This window comes from Chelonoidis abingdonii, chromosome 1 (genome assembly GCF_003597395.2).
Source record: "Chelonoidis abingdonii isolate Lonesome George chromosome 1, CheloAbing_2.0, whole genome shotgun sequence".
NCBI classification, from domain to species: Eukaryota; Metazoa; Chordata; order Testudines; family Testudinidae; genus Chelonoidis; species Chelonoidis abingdonii.
The window spans coordinates 129970463-129996175 of NC_133769.1; the positions used below are offsets into that span (position 1 = coordinate 129970463).

A 25713-nucleotide genomic window follows, 5' to 3' on the forward strand; every position below is an offset into this window, starting at 1 on the left:
GCAAGATCTCGTAGTTAAGCCAAAGTGGTTTTTTGCCACATTTTCTATCTTTCCTACCGCGGAACAGCTTGCTTTTGGCCTTAATAGGTCCTTTGAAGACTGCCAACTCTCCTCAGCTGTTTTTCCCCTCAGTCTTGATTCCCATGGGACCTTACCTATCAGCTCTCTGAGCTTACCAAAATCTGCCTTCCTGAAATCCATTGTCTCTATTTCTGTACTCCTTTCTACGCTTCCTTAGAATTGCAAACTCTATGATTTCATGATCACTTTCACCCAAGCTGCCTTTTACTTTCAAATTCTCAATGAGTTCCTTCCTTTTGTTAAAAATCAAGTCAGAACAGCTTCCCCCAGTAGCTTTTTCAACCTTCTGAAATAAAAAGTTGTCTACAATGCAGTCCAAGAACTTATGGATAGTCTGTGCCTCGCGGTGTTATTTCCCAACATATATCTGGATAGTTGAACGTCCCCCATCACCACCAAATCTTGGGCTTTGGATGATTTTGTTAGTTGTTTAAAAAAAGCCTCATCCACCTCTTCCACCTGGTTAGGTGGCCTGTAGTAGACTCCTAGCACATCACCACCCTTGTTTTTTACCCCTTTTAGCCTAATTCAGAGACTCTCAACACTTCTGTCTCCTATGTCCATCTCCACCTCAGTCCAAGTGTGTACATTTTTAATATATAAGGCAACACCTCCTCCTTTTTCCCCCGTCTATCCTTCCTGAGCAAGTTGTACCCATCCACACCAACATTCCAATCATGTGTATTATCCCACCAAGTTTCAGTGATGTCAACAATGTCATAGTTGTATTTATTTAATAGTACTTCCAGTTCTTCCTGCTTATTACCCATACTTCTTGTATTTGTGTACAGGCATCTAAGATATTGGTTTGATCTTGCCTCCCAGTTTTGCCCTGACCCTCCTTTCTCTCTGCCATTCTAGCCCATGCTCCCTCTTGTTTCCGGCTCGTCTCCCAGGTCTCCATGTTCCCCACTTACCTGTGGGCTTTGCTCACCTGATTGCTTGTGCTTTGTGCTGCAACCAGACTCCATGTTTCTGACCCCAATTTCCAACAGTAGAACACAAACGCATGAATGTAATATTCGAATGATGGACGAACCCACAAAGCAGTAGAGCACATTCTCATATGCAGTCAGTGGAGAAGCTGTATAACCACTGTTGGGTGTTCAGGGGTGCTGAAGTTGACAATATTGACCACAGGTTGCTTGTGGCCACAGTGAAACTGTAGTTGAAGGCAACCCAAACCAAGCCTTCCATTAGTCGTTTAGACTTACAGAAACTGACAGATGCTGCTGCCAGAATGGAATACGAGGCTAAAAGCTGCAAACGATTTGAAGCTCTAGCCCTTGCTGATAAAAGCCTTGAACACAAGCCAATCAACAACTGGTGGGACTCTTTCCAGGCTTCTATTTTGGACATCATCAGCAAAGTGCTGGGGAAAACGTGCCCCAGCCCTAAACATTCAATAGATCAATCAACAGATCCTGGACGTCATAGAAAAATACGTGTGGCTTGCTAAAATAGGAACATCCAAGAATTCTGACACTTCAATGCCTTGTGTAACACAACTTTAAAGCTGGACCATGAGCAGTTTTGGGCAAATAAGTCTCAACTGATGGAAGCTGTATTATCCAGAAACAACTATGGCACTATCTGTAAAGAACTGTGCACCTTAAAAGCTGGTCCAAGGCATAGATCTGCACTCATCAATGCTAGACATGGTAACATACTGAACACCAAAGCAGAATGTCCAAGTAGATCAGAACTGCAGATCCTCAGCTCCAGGAGAATGTGAAGAGTCCAGTGACTGCCTATGCATGTAATGCAGAGGATGTCACTCTCAAGGATGTTTGATGAGCAGCTTATAAACTCAAGAATGGCCATACTGCCAGTATTTGTGGTACAGCTACCGAGATGATCAAGCATGGTGGGGATTCCATCTTGTAGTGACTGACCCATAGTATCACCAAAGTGTGGATTCATAAGAAACTACCCAACAACTGGCACTGTGGGATCAGGCTCCCATTTTGGAAAGGGAGAGGGAAAGGTGATGCTCTGTTGTGTCCCAATCACAGCAGCATCACTTTGCTTTTCATTTCAAGTAAACTGTTACACTGGTTCTTTTTGAGTGTGTCAAGCCTGCCATAAGGAATGTACATAATCTAGCGGGCCACCAGGTTTACATCCGGCCAGTCAACCATGGAGCAGCTTTTTACCATTAGGCGAACTATTGAAAAAGAAGTTTTGGCATAGGAAGGATGAGGTGTATATAGCATGTATTGATTTAAAGCTTCCTTCGATTCTGTTGGTTGTCACTCCCTTTGGCTCTGGCTGCAAGCTGCTGTGTGACTGGCAATCTCCTCTGACGTCTCATAGAAATGTACCATCAAAGTGAGAGCTGTGTCCACTTAGGTACTAGAATGCCCAACTGGTTTGAGGTCAACAGTGGTATCCATCAAGGGTGTGTGAGTTCAGCACCATTATTGCCCAAAAGCTGAAAGTCATCACTAGCCACATACTGGAAGTGATGCTGCATGACTTTTGCATAACACACTGGAATGGGCAGATGGCACTGCTATATTCAAACCCTCACAATTCAATCTTATCAATGACCCGAATATATTTATGGAAGAAGCAAGTTAGCTTGGTCTTCAAGTCAATTGAAAGACCATCAAACTGATGAAGTGGCTGATGACCAGACCTCTAGCCCACCCATTGTAATCAATGGACAAGAAGTTAAATTCATCAACATACTTGAGTATTTTGGCTTCATTGTCACCAAGGAGAGAGGTTGCCTTGCTGACATGAACCATTGAATTGGCAAGGCTACAGGTGTTATGCACAGTCTTTGGAAGCTTCTGTGGAATCAACATCACATATCAACTCATTAAGATGCACGGCTATCAATCAGTACTGGCTTCAGTCCTTTTGTTTGGCTCTAAAACCTGAGCTATCACAGTGACACAAATGTGCTAGCTGGATGCTTTTGACATGAAACAACAATGCTTTATTGAGGTCACATGGTGATTTTATCATGTTATGAATGAGGATGTTAGGCATTGGACCAACCTGCCTTCATTGTCTACCCAAGTGACTTAACACCAGCTCAGCTGGCTTGGCCATCTGTTCCATATGCCAGAATCCAGATCAACCCACCAATTTTCAGTGTTTGATCCAACAAAAGATGGATGGAGATGATCTCATGGGGCGCCCCACATAGGTTAGATCAGGGGCAGGCAAACTTTTTGGCCTGAGGGCCGCATTGGGTTTTGTAAATTGGATGGAGGACTGGTTAGGAGAGGGGGTCATGGCCTGGCCCCTACCTCCTATCTGCCCTCCCCCCGAGACTCCTGCCCCATCCAACTCCCCCTGTTCCCTGATGGCCCCCCTGGGACTCCTGCCCCATCCACACACACCCCCACTCCCTGTCCACTGACTGCCCCTGGATCCCCACCACCCCATCTAACCCCTCCTCTCATTCCTGACGCCCCTCCCCCCAGGGACCCCTGCCCCATCCATCCACCCCTTCTCCCTGACTGCCCCTGGACCCCTGCCCCTAACTGCCCCCCACCAGCCCATCCAACTACCTGTTCTCCCTGTCCCCTGACTGTCCCCTGCTGCCCCATCTGAATGTTCTGCAGCCACTGCTCATCATCCCAGACTTGCATGATGATAAAAGCAGCAAAGAATCCTGTGGCACCTTATAGACTAACAGACGTTTTGGAGCGTGAGCTTTCGTGCTCTCAGATGCATGAAAGCTCATGCTCCAAAATGTCTGTTAGTCTATAAGGTGCCACAGGATTCTTTGCTGCTTTTACAGATCTAGACTAAGACGGCTACCCCTCTGATACTTGCATGACGATGTGATCCCACCACTCAGTGCTTTTTTCCTGAGCCCAAAAGTGACATTCCACTGTGGTGAGCATGTCCGTGAATGCCACAAGCAATCTCATGTTGTATGCATTACTTGAGTTGATATCAATATCATCGTCGGAGTCCTCACTGTCAGTTTGGATCTTAAGAAGTAACTCGACTGCCAAATGTGATGTGCTGGTGAGACTTGTCAGCATACTCCTCAGCTATTTGGGCTCCATTCCCGCAGCCCAAAAGACAGAGCATGCAGCACAAAAAAAGTTGAAAGATGGTGCCAAATGTGGACAGATGGACGGAAGCACAGGGATTGTTGGGATGCGAACTGATGCATACTGATGCGTTGGGACAGGACCCAGAATGCTCTGCACTCCCCACCCCCTTCCCACAAGCCACAGCGCCAGAATGGGAAGCAGTGCTCTGTGGGATAGCTGCCCATAATGCACCGCTCCCAATGCCACTGCAAGTGCCACAAATGTGGCCATGCCAGCACGCTTGCAGCTGTCAGTGTGGACAAACTGCAGCATTTTCCCTACTGTGCTCTCCGAAGGCTGGTTTAACTCAAAGTGCTCTACATCTGCAACTGTAGCCATGCTCTCAGAGACTAGTTATCAATATTTCACAGTCAACCCAGACGGGCATATCGAGTGGAGTCCCACAGGGGTCTGTCCTTGGTCCAGTTCTGCTCAATAACTTCTTAAATGATTTGGATAATAGCATAGAGTACACAAATAAAGTTTGGAGATGATACCAAGCTGAGAGGGGTTGTAAGCACTTTGGAGGACAGGATTAGAATTCAAAATGATCTTGACAAACTGGAGAAATGGTCTGAAGTAAATAGAATGAAATTCAGTAAGGATAAATGCAAAATACTACACTTAGGAAGAAATAAACAATTATACAATCAATACAAAATGGGAAATGACTGCTTAGGAAGGACTACTGCAGAAAAGGATCTGGGGCTTATAGTTAAGCACAAACTAAATACGAATCAAGAACGTAACACTACTGCAAAAAATGTGAAGATCATTCTGGGATGTATCAGTAGAAGCGTACTAAGCAAGACACGAGAAGTAATTCTTCCATTCTTCTCCACACTAAAGCCACAACTGCAGTATTGTGTCTAGTTGTGGGCACTACATTTCAGGAAAGATGTGAACAAACTGGAGAAAGTCCAGAGCGTGCAACAAAAATGATTAAAGGCTTAGAAAACATTAATTTTGTAAATGGTCCATGATTTTAAATGGGCCAAGCCCTAAATCCATACATCCCTGAAATTAGAATTGTTAAAATCTAGTTCTGGGCCCTAATCAGAATTTTATGATTGGAGCTCATCTCACCTTAAAAGGCAATAAGACTACCTTCAAGAAGATGAACTTCTAGAATGCCCAGGTTCAAAGCCCAAAATGGAAATAGGAGACAAGCCTACTGGATTGATTTTCAGAGGTGATGTCAGTGAAAGCTGTGGATGTCGAGCACCTCTGAAAATCAGGCCAGGCCTCTTCTGAAATGCTATTTAATAACTTCTGTGGAACTGTATGGAGACTGAGCCAAGAGAAGCATTGCCAGGCAAGCTATGCTAATACAGAACAGAAATGTAATGTCTGGGTGGAGAGTTGTCATAGCTTTCCACTCAGATTTGAACCTTAGCGTTCATAAACTGAGAAGCTAGCATGAACCCTCTAAGCTTAATTACCAGCTTAGATCTGATATCGCTGCCACCAGCCAGGAATTTCCAGGGCCTGACTCCCTCTCTGGTCTCCCAAAACCTTCTCTGGGGGACCCCAAGACTCAGAGGGCCTGAGTCTCACACCAAAGGGAAACAAGCTCTCCCCCTTGTCTCCTCTTTATCTCATCCCCAGCTCCCCTCCCTGGGTTATTCCTGGGCGATACTGTACTTAAAACTTCTTGAATGCAAAACAGAGAGGGCAATTCACCTTCCCCTGAGGCTATGCAGATTCAAACCTAGTCAAGCTAACCCAAAGAGATTTCCCCCTCCCTTCGTTCCTTAGCCTTAACCAGAGAAAAATCAAACAGGTTTTAAAAAGAAAGCTTTATATAAAAAAGAAAGAAAAAAAGACATAAAAATATTTTCTGTATCAGTGGGACAATACAGGGTCAATTACTTAAAAGAAAAATATGAATAAAACAGCCTTATTCAAAAAGCATAATCAATTAAAAATTCCAGAAAACTACACACATGTAAATACAAAAAAAACAACAACGGCCTATTGTTTTTCTACCTTTGTACTCACAACTTTGAAACTGAAGATTAGAAGCTTGAAGATAGAAAGATTCCTCTCATAGCTGAGAGCCAGACAAAAAGACACAGACCCAAACATTCCGTCCCTGAGCTTTGAAAAAATCCGGTTTCCTGATTGGTCCTCTAGTCAGGTGTTTGGTTCCCTTTGTCAACCCTTTACAGGTGAAAGAAACATTAACCCTTAGCTATCTATTTATGACAAGAGTAATTTCTGCCAAAAGCTGAATGAGCTTAGCCAAGTGTGTCTGTGATAAATGCTCAGCAGAAAGCAGCTACATCTCACTTCTCTCACTCTTTGCTGAAAAAATGAACACACTGAACTTTTATCATCTCCAGTATTTTTAATCCCTCTTTGGTGTCTCTTGATGTTCTAGAGCAGTTTGTACTGAAACAACTCAACCCTGTGGATCTCCATTCACATCAGCAGTATCTCATCCTTAGAGCGCGAATCTGCGCTCTCCATCAAGTAAGGGTCGAAGAACGTGATATTGCCATTCGTAACAGTAATAATTTGAATTTATATAGCTATTTTCTTCTCGGGATTATAAAGGTATCACTATACAAATGGGGAAAGCTCAGGCATAAAACCAGTTTGGTTATTCTAGGTTATTCAGCCAAATAAAACCAGAGTTGGGAATAGGGCACAGGTCTTCTCACTCTCACTAGACCATGCCTAGGTAACATTGTCAGTGCCAGTAGCCATAGTGGGGCTAGCAGACCTTAAGCAGTGGCAGCACTAGTTCTAGAAATTATAGATCAAGCAGCAATAGCAGCAAGACTAGTGTGTTCATTTTGGAGCTACAGTTGCTACTTTTCTGCGTGAAGTTCTGGTGCCAGTTGCTAAAGATGATTTTTGACTGGAAAAGAGAGGAGCTCAGGGCCCCGGATTCCCACCTGTCCTGCTCTCAACCAGCTCATAAATAAGAGCATTTCTAGAAAGTGTTTTACCCACTTTTGCCTGTATAGCTGGTTTCACTGAGGGCAGTAACTGTAGGCTACTTCCCCTCCTAGCAACAGCACAGAAACTAAAGACAACAAAAGGCTTTACCCTGGGTGTGCAGAAGAGCCAATATTGCTTCATTGTGAGAGAGAGAGAGAGAGTGTGTAAAGCAGTAACTGCCTTAATCTAAAATGACTAATCTTTCTGTATCCCACATTTGTTCTGTAGCTCACATAGCCCTCATGGAGTCAGCACTAGTTTATTTAGCTCTCACAGAAGTCAGAATTCACATCCTACTCAGTGCCATGGTTTCCCCAAGAGAAAACAGCTTTCCTCCAACCTCACCCTTTTAATAGTCTCTTCTAATGAGGCCTCATCCTTGTTTCCTCACAACAGTCATTGCTGTCATGGCAGACGCCTGTGCTGTTTGTCTTTCTCTGGAAGAGAGCTTTAGCCATGTTAATGCAAAATAGTACCTGGGTGTTCACCTGTGGCTATGACTTATTATTGTCCAGTGTGCTCACCATGTGCAGTTAGGGGGTGTATAACCAAAACACTATACCCCTCTTTTCTGGGTTACAGTGTTCTCCTATCACGGTGTAAAGGACAATGGAACCTTGTTTGTTGCCACCAGTGACCGGCAAGTTTGATGGTGTTCCTAGTGTCTGTTCAGGTCTAAGCCCTGCACACTATGCCAAGTCTTATATGGGTTATTCACAATTTTGATTACAAATTGTGTCACTGTGCATGTCTCAAATGGCTCTGATAGAGCATTTCCTGGAATTCTGACCACCAACTTTTCCCCATGCTGACTGGATCCTAATCTTCAGAGGAGTCATCAACCAAGTATCCTGCAGCTGTTTGCTCACTCCTTTTCTTATCTGGGGTTTCATTCAGATTTGATCATACTCATTATTTAGGTATGCAGGCACCTTTTCCCCACCCCCAATAAAGTTAACTGCCTCTCCAGGCATAAAAAGTCAATTATATTTGGTGAGGCCAATATTCTGATGAAATCCACTTTCCCGTTACCCCTCATCTGCACAAAATTCATATTACACTTGAGTTTGTCCTATTATGCCTCCCTATATTCTGTTGTGAAATTATTTTCTCCTAGGAAATACTCCTCACTCCCTCTGCTGACCCTAAACCTGTATTCTCCTGGTATATGATTCCTATGTAGATGGCATAAATCCACCTTGCTCAGCTTTAAGTTATTTAAATGTAACCCTTCTGCCATATGAAGCCAGCAACAACAAGGGCCGTGTTCAGTATCTAGGGGTTCCTTTTCAACAATACAACACAAAAGCAGCTCAATTACACACCTCCCCTGGGCGTCTCTATGGGGCAATACTTCCCCTCTCACAAGTACAGAGTGTAACAAAAACTTTTAATAAAAGGAGGGAAGTAACTCAGCATTAATTTGGGAAAACACCACAACTAGGGTTCATAAACACAAACCATGAGCAAAAGTCTCACTCCCAAGTAAGTTGGGCAGCATCCTTTTCCCCTCAGGGTCTTAAGTCCAGCAACCCAAAAGTCTCTTTAACGTGCCTGTCCCTTCTTTGCACCCCATGCACAGTTGCTGTCCTTGGCCGGTGCAGCCCCAGAGTCCAGAGATTCATCCGCAGAGTTCATCTCCCACCCTGTGTGTGCGTGTGTAGGGGGACGGTGGTAAGGAAGCACCTTATATGCTGCACTGCTTGGGCACTTGCTCATCGCCCCAATGGCTGATTGCTGTGCCTCTCTGTGGGGCTCTTCTCTGGTCTGGCCCTCTCCACCAGCTGCCCTGCTTGCCATGCCAAGATGTCTTAAGTGGGGGGCCTGAACACAGCTTCAGTGATTTCAGCTGTTAGTGGGGGAACCTCACTGCTGGTGCATAGGGAGTAGTGTCTTGCAATAGAGATAATGTCCCAAAGTAGATCTAATACATAGACATCAATGATTTCAGGTCTTTGGTGTGTAACATGTCTCTCAATTAAGTCTAATTTTTTTTTTTTTAATACCATGGAGAAAGGAAGGGTCAACTGGTATCTAGGACCCCCACCACCAAGTACAAATCCCTATTCCCACCCTCTCTCAACTCATTGGGTTTTGAAACCCATGCCCCAGGACTAGCCAGTGTCATTCAATTGAGGACGAGTCCCTCCCTTGGGGTTTGCCAGGTACAGTTCTGCTGCTCTCAGTTCACACAAGGGTAACAACCCTTTATAACTGATTCCCCAATAACAAGACAACTGGGGATCTAACACCAGCCACGAGTGATCATTTGGGCAAGTAGTCCCAACATGCTGACACCTAGGAAGGGTGGGTGTGTCCATGCAAACGAGATCAGTTCCTGAAATCTTTTTCCACAGCTCACCACTAAATGTCAGGGGAGCGCTCAGTCAGACTCTGCTTACATTTATAACAGACCAAAGGATACCACAGACTCATTCTCAGATGTCTGGTTTATATTGTAATTATGCAAGCACTGTTATCATGTGTATTATATTAGCGCTTAAGGCCAACCAAGAATGGGGCCCAAGTGTGTTAGGGGTGGTGCCAATGAAGAGTAGTAGAGGTCCCTGTCCTGGAGATCTTATAATGTACCAGACAAAACAGACACAGGGTAGGGGAAGAGGTAGAACACACAAGTAGAGTGAACAGTGTGATAGTGGCAAACGTCATGTTAGCTGCATGTTTTGGGGGAGCTACTTAGGAGAGGATCAGCTAAATGGAAAGAAAAGGGAACAGAGGGGACATTGAAGGGAAGGACGGTGTGGGAAAAAGAGTGGGGAGAACATGATATGAGGGACAGCTGTGGAGTGAAGGTGAGATGAAGAGAGTGTGAGGGAATGGTTGGGAGAGGATTGGAGGAAACAGCCAATCAGCACAGGGCAGAGAAAGTCCAGTCAAAATTATAGAAAGTTCTCTGAATATCCAAAGACCCTTGCTCTGGCTGCTACTTGCTACCATGCCAAATCATGCTCTGAAGTGTCCCTAGCCTCTGTTTGCCAGAAGCTGGGAATGGGCAACAGGATGGATCACTTGGTGATTGCCTGTTCTGTTCATTCCCTCTGGGGAACCTGGCATTGGCCACTGACAGAAGGCAGGATCCTGGACTAGAGGGACCTTTGGTCTGACCCAGTATGGCCATTTTTATGTATTTCTACTGGGTGGAGTCTCTGGTTGGCTCCTTTCTGTCCCTTTTCATCAAGCTCACACCTGTGTCCTAGTGCTTCCAGAGTATGAGTGGGATATCCCTACTGCACAGTAGCTAGAATAAGGAAAGAACAAATTAAAAATTACTTAGCTGAGAAAAATGATGTCTTCAAGTCAGCAGGATCTGATGAAATACATCCTCGAATAGTCAAGGAGCTGACTAGGGTGATATTTGAGCAATTAGCGATTATCTTCAAAAACTCACAAAAAATGGGAGAGATTGCTGAGGACTGGCAGAGAGCCCATCTATAAAAAGGGGATTAAGTATAACCTAGGGAATACTGACCAGTCATCTTAACTTCAGTACCAGGAAGATAATGGAGCAAATAATTAAGCAATCAGTTTGCAAACACCTAAAATATAATAAGGCAATAAGTAACAACAGTCAACATGGATTTATCAAGAACAAATCATGTCAAACCAACCTGATAGCTTTCTTTGATAGTTTAACAAGCCTTGTGGATGGGAGGGAAGCAGTAGATGTGCTATAACATTAGTAAGGCGTTTGATACTGTCTTGCATGAACAAACTAGGGACATATAGCCTAGATGGAGCTACTATAAGGTGAGTGCATAACTGGTTGGAAAACTGCTCCCAGAGAGTAGTTTTCAGTGGTTCACAGTCAAGCTAGAAAGGGATATTGTGTGGGGTTCCGCAGGGATCAGTTCTGGGTCCAGTTCTGTTCAATATCTTCATTAATGATTACGACAGTGGCATAGAGAGTACACTTCTAAAGTTTGCAGCTGATACCAAGCTGGGAGGAGGGGTTGCAAGTGCAGGATTAAAATACAAAATGATCCTGATGGACTGGAGAAATGGTCTAGGTGAAATTCAATAAGGACAAATGCAAAGTTCTGCACTTAGGAAGGAGCAATTAGTTACATACAGTGGCAGATTAGCCACTGGGCCTATGGGGCCCGTGCCCCAGGGGCCCAAGCCAACTGGGGGCCCTGGGCGGGTAGGGAAAGCCTCCGCACCCAGACCCTGCTCCTGAGCAAAAATGCCAGATGGGTGGGGTGAGCTTGGTGTGTGAGGGGGAAGCCCCCAGCATTCTCCAATCTTGGTAGAAGCCAGGGAAGCTCCCTGCGCCCCCCAATCCTGTCCTTGGCAGAAGCTGGGGGCAGCAAGGGAAGCCCCCATGTGGCCCGACTCCATCCCCAGCAGAAGCCGGGGGCAGCAGAGGAAGTCCCCAGTGCCTCCCACCCCATCTGCCAGGGGGCAGCAGGGGAAGCACCAACACTGGGACCTCTGCTATAGCCCTGGGACTGGAGAAGCGCTCGCTACCTGCTGAGGCCTCAGGGTTGGGAAAGTTCTCACTACTCACTGCGGCCTAGAGCTGCAGCAGGGGGACAGAGCATCTTTGGGCCACAGTTGGGGGGGGGGGAGAATGGGAGGGGACCCTGGGTGGAACAGGGGCAGGGCCCCAGGGAAGGGGCAGAAAGGGGTGGGGCCACAGGCAGGGTCACATGTGGAGGGATGGAACAGGGGCAGGACCACAGGTGGAATGGGTGGGGAGGGAGCCCCCACTTGCTCTAGCCTCGGCCCGATGAATCCGCCTTTAGTTGCATACATACAAAACGGGAAATTACTGCCTAGGTAGGAGTATTGCAGAAAGGGAGCTGGGTGCTATAGTGGATCACAAGCTACATGAGTATCAACTTTGTGACACTGTTGCAAATTAAGCAAACGTCATTCTTGGACTTATTAACAGGAGTGTTGTAAGCAAGACATGAGACATAATTCTTGTCCTGTACACCACATGGATTGGGCCTCAGCTGGAATATTGTGTCCAGGTCTGGGCACCACCATTTCAGGAAAGATGTGGAGAAATTGGAGAAAGTCCAGATGAGAGCAACAAAAATGATTAAAGGTCTAGAAAACATGAACTATGAGGGAAGATTGAAAAACAAAACAAAACAAAACATAAAAGTCCCTTCCAGTCCATAATAGTTTCTATCAATTTGTCCAGTATTAAAGTTAGGCTTACTGTCCTATAAATGCCAGGTTTGCCTCTGGAGCTCATTTTTTAAAAAATGGTGTTGCATTAGCTACCTTCCAATCATCTGGTACAGAGGTTCATTTCAGCAATAAGTTATATACTCCTATTACTAGCTCTGCAATTTCATATTTGAGGTCCTTCAGAACTCTTGGGTGAATACCATCTGGTCCTGGTGATTTATTACTGTTGAATTTATCAGTTTGTTCTACAACTTCTTCTACTGACACATCAATGCAGTACAATACTTCAGATTTGTCACTAGGGTTGCCAGGCGTCCAGTTTTCGACAGGAATGCCCAGTTGAAAAGGGACCCTGGTGGCTCCAGTTGGCACCACTGACAGGGCCATCAAAAGTCCGGTTGGCAGTCCAGTGGGGGCCTGTGGCTAAGACAGGCTCCCTGCCTTCCCAACTTCACATGGCTCTTGGATGCGGATGCATGGGTGGCTAGGGAGGTTCCACATGCTGTCCCCGACCCACTGCTGGCTCCCCAGCTCCCAGTGGCTGGGAATTGCAACCAATGGGAGCGGTAGGGATGGTGCCTGTGGGCACGAGGACAGCATGCAGAGCCTCCCTGGCCACCCATGCGCCTCGTGGGGCTGCAGTCTGCTTCCTGGGAGCCACAGTAAGTGTCGCTGGGATCCTGCACCCCAATCCCATGCCCCAGCCCAGAGTCCCTCCTGCATCCCAAATCTCTCATTCCTGGCCCCACCACAGACACTACACCCCCAGCCAGAGCCCTCACTCTCCTGCACCCCAACCCACTGCCCGAGCTTGGTGAAAGTGAGTGAGGGTGGTGGAAAGCAAGCGACAGAGGGACAGGGGATGGAGCGAGCAGGGGCAGGGTCTTGGAGAAGGGGCAGGGCCTCAAGGAAGGGGGCGTGACAGGAGTGTACAGTTTTGTGCCATTAGAAAGTTGGCAACCCTATTTGTCAACCCAAAAGAAAAGCTCTACTGTGTGCATCTCCCCCACATTTTCTTCAGTAAGGACAGATGTGTAGAGTTCATTTAGCTTCTCCACAATGGTCTTGTCTTCCTTTAAAGCTTACATGGGGTTAATCTGACAAGGGATACAGCTCCATCATAAAAGTAAACAGAATTTGTGATATGGATAATTTCCCCATTATATTTCCTCACCTGGCTTTTCTCAGTTCTCCCTGGGCAGCAGTTTCACCTTGTTAAAAAGGTCACTCTCTCTAATGTTAGAACCACAAAGAACTCAATCAAGCAACAGTCAGAGGTGGTCCATTGCTTCCCATCCTTCCTTGAAATTGGGTTAACAATTAAAAGAGACAAGGAGGTGAGGTAATATTTTTTACTGGACCAACTTCTGTTGGTGAGAGAGGCAAGCTTTCAAGCAACACAGAGCTCTTCCTCAGGTCTGGGAAGAGCTCTGTGTTGCTTGAAAGCTTGTCATTCTCTCCCCTACAGAAGTTGGTCGAATAAAAGACATTACCCCATCCCTCGTGTCTCTAATATCTGGGACACACAGCTACATCACCACTGCATACAATTAAAAGAAGAACATTACTATTTAGTATTTAAACAACATGTTTAATATTTGCACATTAAAAGTGAAATCTGTTCCCTTCATTCATGATTCAGTGTGGTCACAATAAAACTTCAGTCACTTTGCTATGATTAACATGATTTGAACATACTGGAAATGATTTTATCATCAGATACACTTTCGGGAACAACAGAACACACATGCTGCCATTGCAAACCTAGAGAAATAAAGCTGAGCTAGTATTTAATAATTGAAAACTTATCAGGTATTTGTATATTGGCGCTGGGTTGGGTGTTAATAAACCTGCCAATTTCACTGCCTATCTGAACCTCAACAGGATACAAGACAAACCTGGGAGCTACATATTTCATTTTGCAAATAAGTCAGTTTGGGGATCAAAATGACAGTAGTGGTGCACAAGGTCCTTTATTCATCCATTGCCTTACTCAAAAAAACATTGAAGTCACTAGAAAGACTCCCCTTGACTTCAACAGGCTTTGGATCAGGTCCACAAATATAGGTAGGGCAATGGAAGTGCAAACTTTCCACTATTAAGACTAAGAGGATGGTCGGTACTAATTTAGGCCCTTGATTATTGACCTCATTGATAAGAGTAGTGTAAATTGCAATACAATTTCTTATGGTGTGGATCTGTCCATTTTCTGGACCAAGATCACCAAGCTCATTTTACATAGGTTACCAAATAAATAGTCATTTTGTATGGTCGCCATAACGCTGGATAGAGAACAGGAGCTGAATATTTTGCACTGACATTACCAACTGCCTATGCATCCAGCCTGCATGCCGTAATTTATATTTTAAAAATTGCTTAAACTCAGCTAGTTTAATGCTATTTCAACACTGCTAAATTTAATCAAGTTGTTTCTAGTGATAAGATGAAAATTTCTTGTCTAGACAATAACTAATGCAGATTACATAAAGTTTCCAACAATCACTTGAAAAACAAAAACACTTTTTTTTGTAGAAACATGAAATAAAAAGGTAAAAATTACATTTATTCCCCCCCCCCCCCCAAACATTGAACAGTAGGAAAAGGCCAAAGGCTGCTTTGGTTTATCTCCTTTAAGAAGAGGATGAATCTTTGAAAAGGCATCAAATGGCATAAATCCAGACAACAGCAGCACTAATTCTTGATTATAAAATAGGCCAGGATTTCTGCTTAGGACCTCTGGCAATAAAAATGGTGCCTGTGGTCTCTATCCATGCCAAAAACAAAACAAAACATTTTTAAAGCTTTTTCACCCCAGGGGGTGCTGCAATATTGCAGGAGCTTCTTTTGCCTAGAAGCTAAATCCTGAACCAGGTTGCCTTGTAAAGACAGTACCATGAAAAAGGTGAGAAAAGATCACAGTGAACTGCTCATCTCTACCTTTGATTATCAGTGCAAGTCCTGGCTACAGCTTAAAGAAAGTTCCCACTAGTTTCCATATCTCAGTTCAAGCTAAGTAACAGGAGCACCAGTTAAATTTTGACAGTCTTCAGGGAAAGACATAGATGCTTACTTATCTGACTAACAAAAGGTCACAGTTGATCGCTTCCAGCTTATTTTGAACTTTTTTTTTTAAATCACAACCAAATTTTCTCTTTCCCTTCTTGATGATGATTCTTCCACATTGAACTGCATTTGGCTGGTGCTTCAGACAACATTATAGCTTATTAGAGCTGGTTGGGAGCCACAATTTTCATTTTGCAGGAGAGTCTGACCAAAAAAATTGCTCCAAACCAAAACGAAAAGCCAAAATTTTGTAGTTTCCTGTGAACCAAATATTAAGAAGGGGGAAAAAAATCAACTTGGGACCATCTAAACATTTAATTTCAATAGCTTTGAAATGTTTCATCAATGTAAAAACATTTCATTTCAGAAGTGTCATTTCAATTCATTTTGTTGTGACTTTTATATCATATTAAAATGTTACATATATGTATTTTAATATAATACCAAAAGCCAAACAACAAAAAAATCAAACTTACTCTGAACACAAATTGTTTTGACTTTTATCCGTTGCAAAATTTAATAAAAAATCTGTATGTTCCTGCAAAAAAGTTTTGATTTAGTCAAAACTGCATTATGACAGAAGAGTGTTCTATCCAATTTTTTTTCCTAACCCAGATCTATTTAACCCTTGAGGCAGAACAATAGGGGCAAATGGCTCAAATACAGCCACTACTAGCTCAAGTCTGTTTCCTCATGCATGGATGAGAGAGGGATGTTGTATTCATTTTCCTCAAAATGGACAAGGAAACACTAGGCAAATGAAACATTTGAATTCTGCTGGGCACCCCTTTTATGTGTATGATCAGTAACACTAAGGCAGCAGTCAGAATGGAGATATTCAAGGCACGTGATCCTTAATGTGCAAAGGACTTTATTATGCATTTCACTGCAGACTAGATTGGCCTCTTCCTTTAGCCTGATATTAAGCTGCCATGAATCAACAATGTTCCACTCAAATCCTAAATTTAGAATTTTCCTAACATACTGCAAGCTAATCTGCCAGGACACAACTGACCCAACTTCCCATGTTCTACTAGGACAGAGGGACTCCCTCCCAATTTAGCAACTGACCTCTATTCTATTTACAGCAGTGGAGAGAACATGAGATTAATGCAAAGCTCTTTATGCAGGTTGCAAGCTTCAGAGAAATAGGCCATTCTATGAAAAGGCACTTTTTCACATAAGCAGTGCTATATTTTACATTAAATTCAGAGGCAAAGAGTGCGACCAAATGAAGTGCACACTTTGTGATGCAGCCTGACCAAAAGAAGTCTATGCCTTGACCATTAAGCTGTCCCTGGCTCAGCTAACATTTCATTGCTCAGCTGGACTGAGGCCAAGTAAAAGAGAAATACCAGAAATAGGATACCATACTACCCAGACCAGGGATCTGTTCCAGCCTGGCAATTTCATGCATTTCTATCCATTTATATAGACAGGAATAGGAGCTGCACTGACACAAGCTGGAAAAAAAAAATACAAGGGCTATCACTGCTAATGTCTCAGATATAAAATGTTCATGAGGTAGGGCTCAGGAAGATCCCCAGCATATAGTGTTACAAAGTTACAATGGGTAGACAGTTTGCCTTCCTCTGAAATAGCCAACATTGGCTCCAGTGGCTGGAGACAGGATACCGTCATACAGCAGCCCCATGGGCTGTGTAAGAACACAGTTCCTATGCTCTTAGACATTGTTGGGTTTTGGTAAGTACACACTTTTTTTTCTTTTGGAAAAGTGTGTATTCTAAAGTGCTCAGGGTGGGGACTGAGGGAAACCAACAAGATCAAAATGACTTTAGGACACAGGAAAAGGAGAGTAAAGCTAAGAATGTGACCTAAGGTTTAGAGAGAAAAATAAACCACACCTGATTACTCATAGCCTTGTGAAGTGAGGGGGATGAGTTCCATAGTAGGTTAGGGCCATTTTGTTCTGCTGTGTGTGTCATTGGGGTGGTTGCAAGTAAACAGAGAAAGAAAAAGAAAAAGAAAAAGAAAGAAAGATTTTGGCTTGCTATGCTTCAGGCTGTCTTTTGTTTTATACATATCTTTGGCTCAGCTGAGCAAATCTGTGCTTGCTTGTGGTTGAGCTGGGAAGCCGAAAAAGCCCTGAAGCAGCTGCAGACTTGAAGGTCAGAGCCAGAGCAGTCAGCAGTGTTGGTCGGATCACGACTTAGAGCAGTTTTCCAGAAGCATCAGATGATACCATCCCATTAGGATTCAGCATTAGTCATGTTCATGAAATGGAGCGCTGGATCAGCCACTGTCCCTGAACATCAGAAAAGCTTATTTTTAGATCTGAAGTTAATAGCCCAAGCCCATCTTTATTCATAAGAAAACTAACTGTTCAAGGCTCAGACAAGGTGTTTAAAATATTTTATAGTACTATGGTTTCCATTACAGAGTACAGGGTAGGAGACGGATGATGCTCTACTCGCCCATGACAACCCCATCTCAGCATGTCTGTGGCCCTGGGTGACCCCTCTTACTATAAATCTTGTTTTAGAGTGCATGTGCACTGAGACTGACGCGTTAACTGGCAGCCTGCTCCCTTATAGCTACTAATATTTCTTAGTCAGTTCAGTTGTGCTTCAAATCATGCTACAGACTCCCAGCGGAATCAAAGAGCAGGAAGAAGTGGTGGTCAAGACAGAGGAAGGCAGCACATTTTTTCCCATTGTGGAGGCTACAGTTGAATCCAACTTAACCAGTAAGAGCCCATTCCTGCAAGGTGCTGAGTGCCTCCTGTGAGATTCTAAGTTTTTTCAGTTCCCCTTCACTTCACAGAGGATGTTCAGTCTCTTGCAGTGTCAGGTCTCAAGATCAGAGACAGACAGGTGGGAGGGTGGTGAATTAAAGACAGGAGAGGTGCCCTGTGTTGGCAGCAGCAGAAGCTTCAAATTAAGGCTCAAAAGCTGGGAGATGGAGCAGTAAAATTTCTCTCCCACCCAATGCTTCCCCCTCCTTTCCAAAGTATATCACCACTTTATTCTACCTGACCCTTTCAGCAACAAGACCCTTCAATGTTGCAAAAAGCCATCTCCTTCATTGCCCTTCATCACTGCTACACTTCCCCTGACAGGTCTGTTGGCAGCTCATCTCTGCCTTCACACAGAGCAAGTACTGTAGTTCACTAATGTTATGATGCTTGTACGATCCCATTAGTAACAGCACACAGCTACAATCTGTTGTGTAAGGAAGGAAATATAGAATTCATCATTTATTTTACACTGAGTTTATGGAAACTGGAATTTCCTGTCAAAAGTCCCAAAGCTTTCATGGTCTCTCCTTCGGCTTAGGCCAGTGCTGGGAGTCTGCAAAGACACAACTTTTTCCATAACATAAACTGTCTCCCCACCACATCAGTTAGAAAGAGTCTGAGAGCCACTGATGCTTTCAGTAGCATTTATTCAGGACTCAAAGACGACCCCGGCACTTCCAGGCTACTTTCTGTGCCAGAAATAGCAGCAGAATGCCACAGAAGATTTGAAAGTGTAAGAAGCAGGATCTTTCCGTTCCAGTGCTAAAATGAGGTTCAGAAAAACCTAGGTTCAACTCCCAGTTCTGCCATGCATTTCCTATGTGATCTTGGGCAAGGAGCTTAGGCCCAGATCCTCAGAGGTATTTAGGCAACTAACTCCCATCTTTAATCTCTCTGTCTCTCAGTTCTCCATCTGTAAAATAGGAGAGTGGTACTTCCGTGCCTCTCCATGGTGTTGTGAGAATAAAATGATTAATAGTTGCTCAGATACTACTGTGATAGAGATGGGTGAGGAGAGCTGCAGTGAGTGTACGCACATAAATCCACAGATCATCAGAAGACAGACAAGATATAATTTGGACACACCCATCACTTGCATCTTCATAGCATATTAATTCTGACCCTCGTTTAAAATAAAAAGTTTGTCCAATGGCTGGTTAGAATTTTTAATTAAAAAACAAAAACAACACACACCTTTGGACAAACTCTGAAATCTTTACACAGTCAAACCTCATGCTGGAGACCATGGGAATTTGCCCCATTAAGAACTGAGCAAGGACTATATAGCACATGGCTCCTTGTACACACAGCATTGTCTCGTTAAAGCTTTGTAAAATAAAAGCTGGAACATGTGGAAGTTCCATTCAGCCACTGGTTTCTGCAGTAAGAAAAAAAAAGTATAAAAATAAAATCTGCCCTTTCTTTCTTCTCTCGTCTTCCTTATTCCCTTCCCTGGCTGCCTTTTCTGATCCTCCTTTTAACGCCTTCCTCAATTCATCTTCCCTCTGCTTCCCTCACTTTATTTCTTTGAAGAGAAAACCTGGGAGTTCACAAGAATCAACCAATGACCTGGGTCCAGCTTTTCATTTATACCAAGGCCTCTTTATGCCCTGTTGGCAGAATAAAGACTGTTTACTCTCACTTTAAAACCTCTTTATGCTGCCAGAGTGTTGTAATATTTACTTCCATCTTACGGTCCCTTTACACAGCCAGAGTAGTGTAAAGGGACCCGAGTGTAAGGAAAGGAAGGAAAATGAGGTAAGCACTGCTCAGTCTTTAGTTAACTCCTGTGTTCAACCTACATTCAGCCTGCCGTACATTTATCTTTGAATTTCACTACATCACACTGCCTGGTGATTGATGATTCACAGAGATGTAAGCACTTTCAAATGTACATTTTTGCTTGGAAGGCTGAAAAGTTTTGGCTACTTCCTTTGTTCAGTTAGGTGACAGGTGCGTCAATCAATTCCTTTCAAAAATACTTCTTCATTATCCCATATGTTGAAGGGCAGTAATGGGAATGCAGCTGAGCCAGCAAAGCTTTTGAAGTAACCTCAAATCTTGTCCCTTGACTCTTTTTATTCCAAATATGCACCGCGTAGGTGTTCTTGAACAGTCTGTGAAGCTCTGAGGAACTGACCACTTCAAAGTACTTCTTCCAGTCCTGCCAGCGGATAGGATAAAAGGCTTCTCTGGGAAGAGTACTGACTCCTTTACAGCTTTTACTGCTCCGGAGACTCCTGATAGAGCACCATTTTTTGAAAACACGGGTTAAAAGCTGTGGGCCCTGGTGCCCCCAGATCCAGCCATTGTAATTATCCACATAGTCCTGCATGCAAAGCTCTATGAACTTGTGTTTGGCTTCAAAAGAGAGAAAAGCCCCATTCAATACATATTTGGATTGGGTTCCAAGAGCATTGGTGAGGTTCTTTAAGTTCTTAAGGACTATGAAGTCTGTGTCTAAGTAGATACCCCCAAATTTCCACATGATAGCAATTCTACAGGCATCAGAAAGTATGGGTAAGAAATAAGGCTCCCATCTGTGCTGGGCCACCAAATACCAGTCAGCTAGAGGGGTACCAGAAAAAAGGTCATTCAAGTCCAGTGGCCGGATTTCCACATTGGGGAAGCAGCTCAGCAGGGAGAAGCCCCAGTGTTTTGGAAGAGTGAAATTTCTGTTTGCCAAGCCCTTCATAAGGATGACGACTTTGGTCTCAGGGTGAGCCCTGGCTGCTGATTCGACAGAGCACATAAAGAGAAAACTTGGGTTGGTTTTTTCTGAGGTCTCCACAAAAAATATATCCCCAGGCAGTGGAGGTGGCCTGCCAGATACAGCTGGGGGAGGAGAAGGCACAGATCGAGGACATTTGACTTCCAGAGGCAACCCATAGAGCAGATTCTTGCCTTTGGCATCCTCGGTGATTTTCCAGTAAAACATTATGGAGACAAAGGACATGAACTTGAAGGTAATGATAAACACAGCCCAGAGCTTGTGGTTCATCACTGCCCTGCTTAGCTGTAGCACGCAGATGGGCATTTTGTACATTTTTGCCTCTACCCCAGGGCCTTGTTCTTCCAATAAAAAATAGGGTGATCTGGAAAAAAAATAAAAGGAAATTAATAAACACAAGACAATAGAAACAGTGAACATTAATCCATATTTTGTAACCTTATGCAATTATATATTTTTCACTTTCACAATACACTGGCTTATTTTATTAATCACCATTATTATTTATTTGTATTGTGGCAGCATCCAGGGGCCCCAGTCAGAAACTGCAGCCCTATTGTGCTAGGTGCTTTATGAAACATGTAACCAGGCGACAGTCCATGCTCCCTTTAACACCATGCAGCCAAATTCTGCCCTCTGTTTACATCCATGCAACTATATGGATTTCAGTGGGGTTGCATGGAGCAGAATTTGGCCCCAAACAAGCTTTTTCTTTCACTTCAGGCCACATTCTTGACCAGACTAATGTAGTAATGATTCTAGAGAGCTGGGAATTGGGAGGGACTGTCTCTGTAGGGCTGCCGTCCAAGCAATCCTAGAGCCCTGGGAAAAGGCCGGGTGTGGAGAAGCTGCAATTGTTAGTGCAGGATGTTGATTACTTAGTAAGGACAAGGACAGTCATTTCCTGACTCTGATTGCTCGAGTGAAGCCAGCCAAGATGGTAACATGTTCCTCTCACGAGATCCCAACCGCTAGTCTGGCAAAACATGCAATGATCTTCGCTGATTGTATTCTGCTTTCTCATTCCCTTGTGACACCCCACTGTGCTGTTTTATTGTTATGAAGTCCCACAAGCATAGGTGCTGGAACTAGGGATGCTGGGGGTGCTGCTGCAGGGCTTACAGATTGGGTCTATGGCTCTCAATAGCCCCCACTATAACAAATTGTTCCAGCGCCCTTGCACACAATGTGAGAGCATTATCCAGACTGCTCTCACACTTCTGGCTCTGCTCCAATCTTGTCTGCTCCCTGATTTAATGTTTAGACCTTTACAATGAAAATATCTAAATCAGAATTTCACCTCCCCCTTCACAACACAGGCCTATGCTCCAGTACCCTTGCTTTACCAAGACCATCCTCCGGGATGGAAGGGGAAACAGCCAGTGCCCTTTTCCCTTTCCCTGCACCATATCAGGGCCTATACCGCCCTCTGGAGTATGTTCACAAGTGTGGGGGAAGCCTGTCTACCATCACAGTCTGCAGTTGGACCAAGGTACATTACTGCTGTCCCGCTGTTACTAGCCCCATCACGTTCTGGCCTGGGGCTGAGTCATTCCTCCGAGTTCACTGGACAGGATTTCCTGCCATTCAGTAAGTGAAGTTATTTGATCTGCCCAGACTATTCTACTAGGCAGTTTATTTTACCCTCTTCTGATTTACATAGTGTGGCTTTGCCTCGGGGGTCCTGCTCTTCTAAGTGGTTAGGGCTTGCCTCAGAGGTTTGCTGTGACCCTCAATGTAGCCTCTCTCCCCTCCTAGCTTACTGATCCACCTTCATAATCAGCCAGTCAATGGGTTTGGTGTAAGAGCCCTCTTTAGTCCCTGTCTTCCTTCTTAGGGAGCATTTTTTTTTTAAGAGGTTACGGGGAACCCGGGCCTGTCCTCTTTGCCGGCTTCCAGCCCAGGGACCTAATAGCACTGGCAATGGGTAGTTTTCCTATATTACTGGAGCTATAGCCCTTCCCTGGACTACTTCCCCAAATGGCCTCTCCTAGCACCCTCCTTGGTACCTGACCATGCTTGTCCAGGGCCGCCCAGAGGGGAGGAAGCAAGTGGGGCAATTTGCCCTAGGCTCCGGGCCCCATAGGGACCCCCACAAGAATATAGTATTCTATAGTATTGCAACTTGTTTTTATGGAATGGCTCCCCGAAACTGCTTTTGCTCCAGGCCCCCTGAATCCTCTGGGCAGCCCTGTGCTTGTCCTCCCAGCTCTTTCACTGCTCACCTTCTTTCTCCCAGTCTTCCCACAACACACCTTCTTACTCCCAGGTCCTACCAGCTGGCCTCTCTGAAGGGGCTTCCTTTTAAACTAGTCCCAGCAGATTCTAAATGGGCTTCAGGTGATCTGATTAGCCTGTTTCCCTTGATTACGTCTAATCAGTTCTTAATTGTTTCCAGGTGTCTTATGGAGGCTGCCTGACTTAACTGCTTCTAGCACCTTCCTGACAGCTCTGGGGGCAGCCCCTGCCCTGGTCACTTAGGAAAGAGAAAACTATTCATCCAGTGTCCAATATGTTTTCCTTCTACCAGACACCTGCACCCAACCAGTCGGGGTCTTCAGGAATTCGAAGCACGCAGCTCTACCTATTGCATCTGGCAGCATCTAATAAATACCAACAAAGCAGTGCACCTTTCCCTCAGAATTAAACACACTTATCTGAAACATGTCATCTTCCAGATACTTTAATGGTAATTGAAGCTGCTGAATAGCAGAAACATTCTTTGCAACAGCTCACCAGCCAAGGGAGCGGTGATGTGTTGCTGAAGAAGCTAGATTTGGGGGGCAGGGTGGTGGAGACAGATAGCTATGGTATCTGAGCAAAGAGAACAGCAGCTAACAGGAACTGGCAGTGCTGAGAGAAGCAATGTGTTGTTTTCAGTGCTGCCTTCTTGCCAAAAAAAATAAAAATAAAAATGCATCATTGGTAACAGTTGGCTTCGGTTCTCTTTTAAAACTTTCCATTCTGAAGAAATCTTTAATCAGTAACACTCGATGGGACTTCTTATTACTAGGGCTGGCTAGAAAACAACAATTTTGTTTTGCAGAAATTTTTGAGATCTTTAAAGAGAGAGTGAAAGACACCACCCAGGCCTCAAAGTCGCCAACAGCTCAGTGGTTAGGACACTCACCTGGGATCGAGAAGACCCACAGTCAGCTTCCAGCTCAGCCTGATTCGGAGCAGGGACCTGCCCTAATCAGCAGGCCATTTTCGGTGTCTCCTGTTGGATCTATTCCATTTTGTACAAATAATTACATATCCACTGGGCCAGAAAAGGTGACTTTACAGGCTGGTGATTAAGGCCTGGTCTACGGGGTGAGGGAGAAGGGAAAATCGATCTAAGTTACGATGTCTTCACTGCAATAAAATCGACAGCTGACGTTCTCCCATTGACTCCGTCTCTCACCCTGGTGGAATACAGGAGCTGATGGGAGAGCACTCAGCAGTCAATTTATCGCATCCAGACTAGATACGATTGATCCCGTGGGGGTCGATTTATTGTGGCCCATCAATGCAGCAGGTAATGCAGACAAGCCCAAAGACAGCTCTCAGAGATCCTATGCTCACATCTGTACTATAAATTGAAATGAGTAAACCATGGCAGAAACGGAGCAAAATTAACTCACCCAAATTCTTCAGTCTAGAAAGGAACCAATCAGAACTGGACAATCAGGCCTTAGTGTTTCCCCATTTTTCCCTGAAGCATTTATTATTGTTGAGAAATAGGTACTTGCACAAATACAGACAGATATCTTCCTTTCCAAATGCAAACGGATGGACATCATACCAAATGGACTAAAGGTTAAAAATCCACTGCTATCTACATACCACAAAGACCACAGTGAGAGATTATGCCATACTCTATCAAAGAAACTAAGGAACCACCTGATCAGCATCCTATACAACAAACAGGAAAACATCAAAAAAGAGCTCTCCAACCTGGAGACTCTCATAAAAAATACCAAACTTCATACAAAAACGACTTCACTAAATAAGACAGGAGATCTACATTACTCACTTCACCTCTCTACAAAGGAAAAAGGACTGTAGCTGTCTAAACTCCTACCTGCCACATGGACCACAACCGTGGGTACCCCCCAACCCCACCAGCAAATATCGTCAATTTTATCCAATACACACCTCAGCCAGAAGTCTGTCCTATCTCGAGGGACTCTCTTTCTGTTCTGCCTGACCACCCCACCAACATGATTACAGTTCTGCGGCGATCTGAGAAGCCTACTTTCACCGTCTCCGACCCTCAAAGAATACTTTCAGGACACACTGAACAGTGCACTGATCACAGGTACCCTCCCACCAACAGCACAAGAAGAGAACTCCACACGGACTCCTCTGAGGGATCGAAATGGACAGTCTGGACCAATACATTGAATGCTTCTGCCGACATGCACAGGCAGAAATTGTGGAAAAACATCGCTTGCCTCATAACCTAAGTCGTGCAGAAACGCAATGCCATCCACAGCCTCTCAAAACCACCCTGACATTATCATCAAAGAGGCTGATAAAGGAGGTGCTGTTGTCATCATGAACAGGGCCAACTACCAAAGGAGGCTGCCAGACACTCTCCAATACCAATTGTACAGGCCACTTCCCTCAGATCCTACTGAGGACACACTAAAGAACTGCACCATCTACTAAGGACACTACCTACACTAACACAGGACAAATCAAATATCCTCAGAGCCCCGACCAGAGTTATCCTATCTACAACCCAAGATCCACAAAACCCGGAAATCCTGGACGCCCCATCATCTCGGGCATTGGCACGCTTCACTGAGGACTGTCTGGATATGTGGACTTCTACTCAGACCCTATGCACCAGCACTCCCAGTATCTCCGTGACACCACTGATTTCCTGAGGAACTATACAAAATGCCTTGGACTTT

General features: G+C 44.5%; 1 protein-coding gene across 8 annotated transcripts in view; it reads right to left on the reverse strand.

The window, feature by feature from the left end:
* The window catches only part of A4GALT (alpha 1,4-galactosyltransferase (P1PK blood group)), a 104068-nt gene that overhangs the window by 24609 nt on the left and 53746 nt on the right, over positions 1-25713 (reverse strand). For 5 of the 8 annotated variants that reach the window (XM_032775943.2, XM_032775939.2, XM_032775940.2 and 2 more), the window contains one exon: positions 13828-21173. The exons of 1 other annotated variant lie outside the window; for it this stretch is intronic. In XM_032775943.2, coding sequence (XP_032631834.1) covers positions 20051-21124 — 1074 coding nt within the window. In that variant the 5' untranslated portion in view covers positions 21125-21173 and the 3' untranslated portion in view covers positions 13828-20050. Of the gene's footprint in view, positions 1-13827; positions 21174-24435; positions 24507-25713 lie in introns of those variants that run through there. 2 more of the 8 variants (XM_032775942.2, XM_032775941.2) reach the window with 1 other exon arrangement.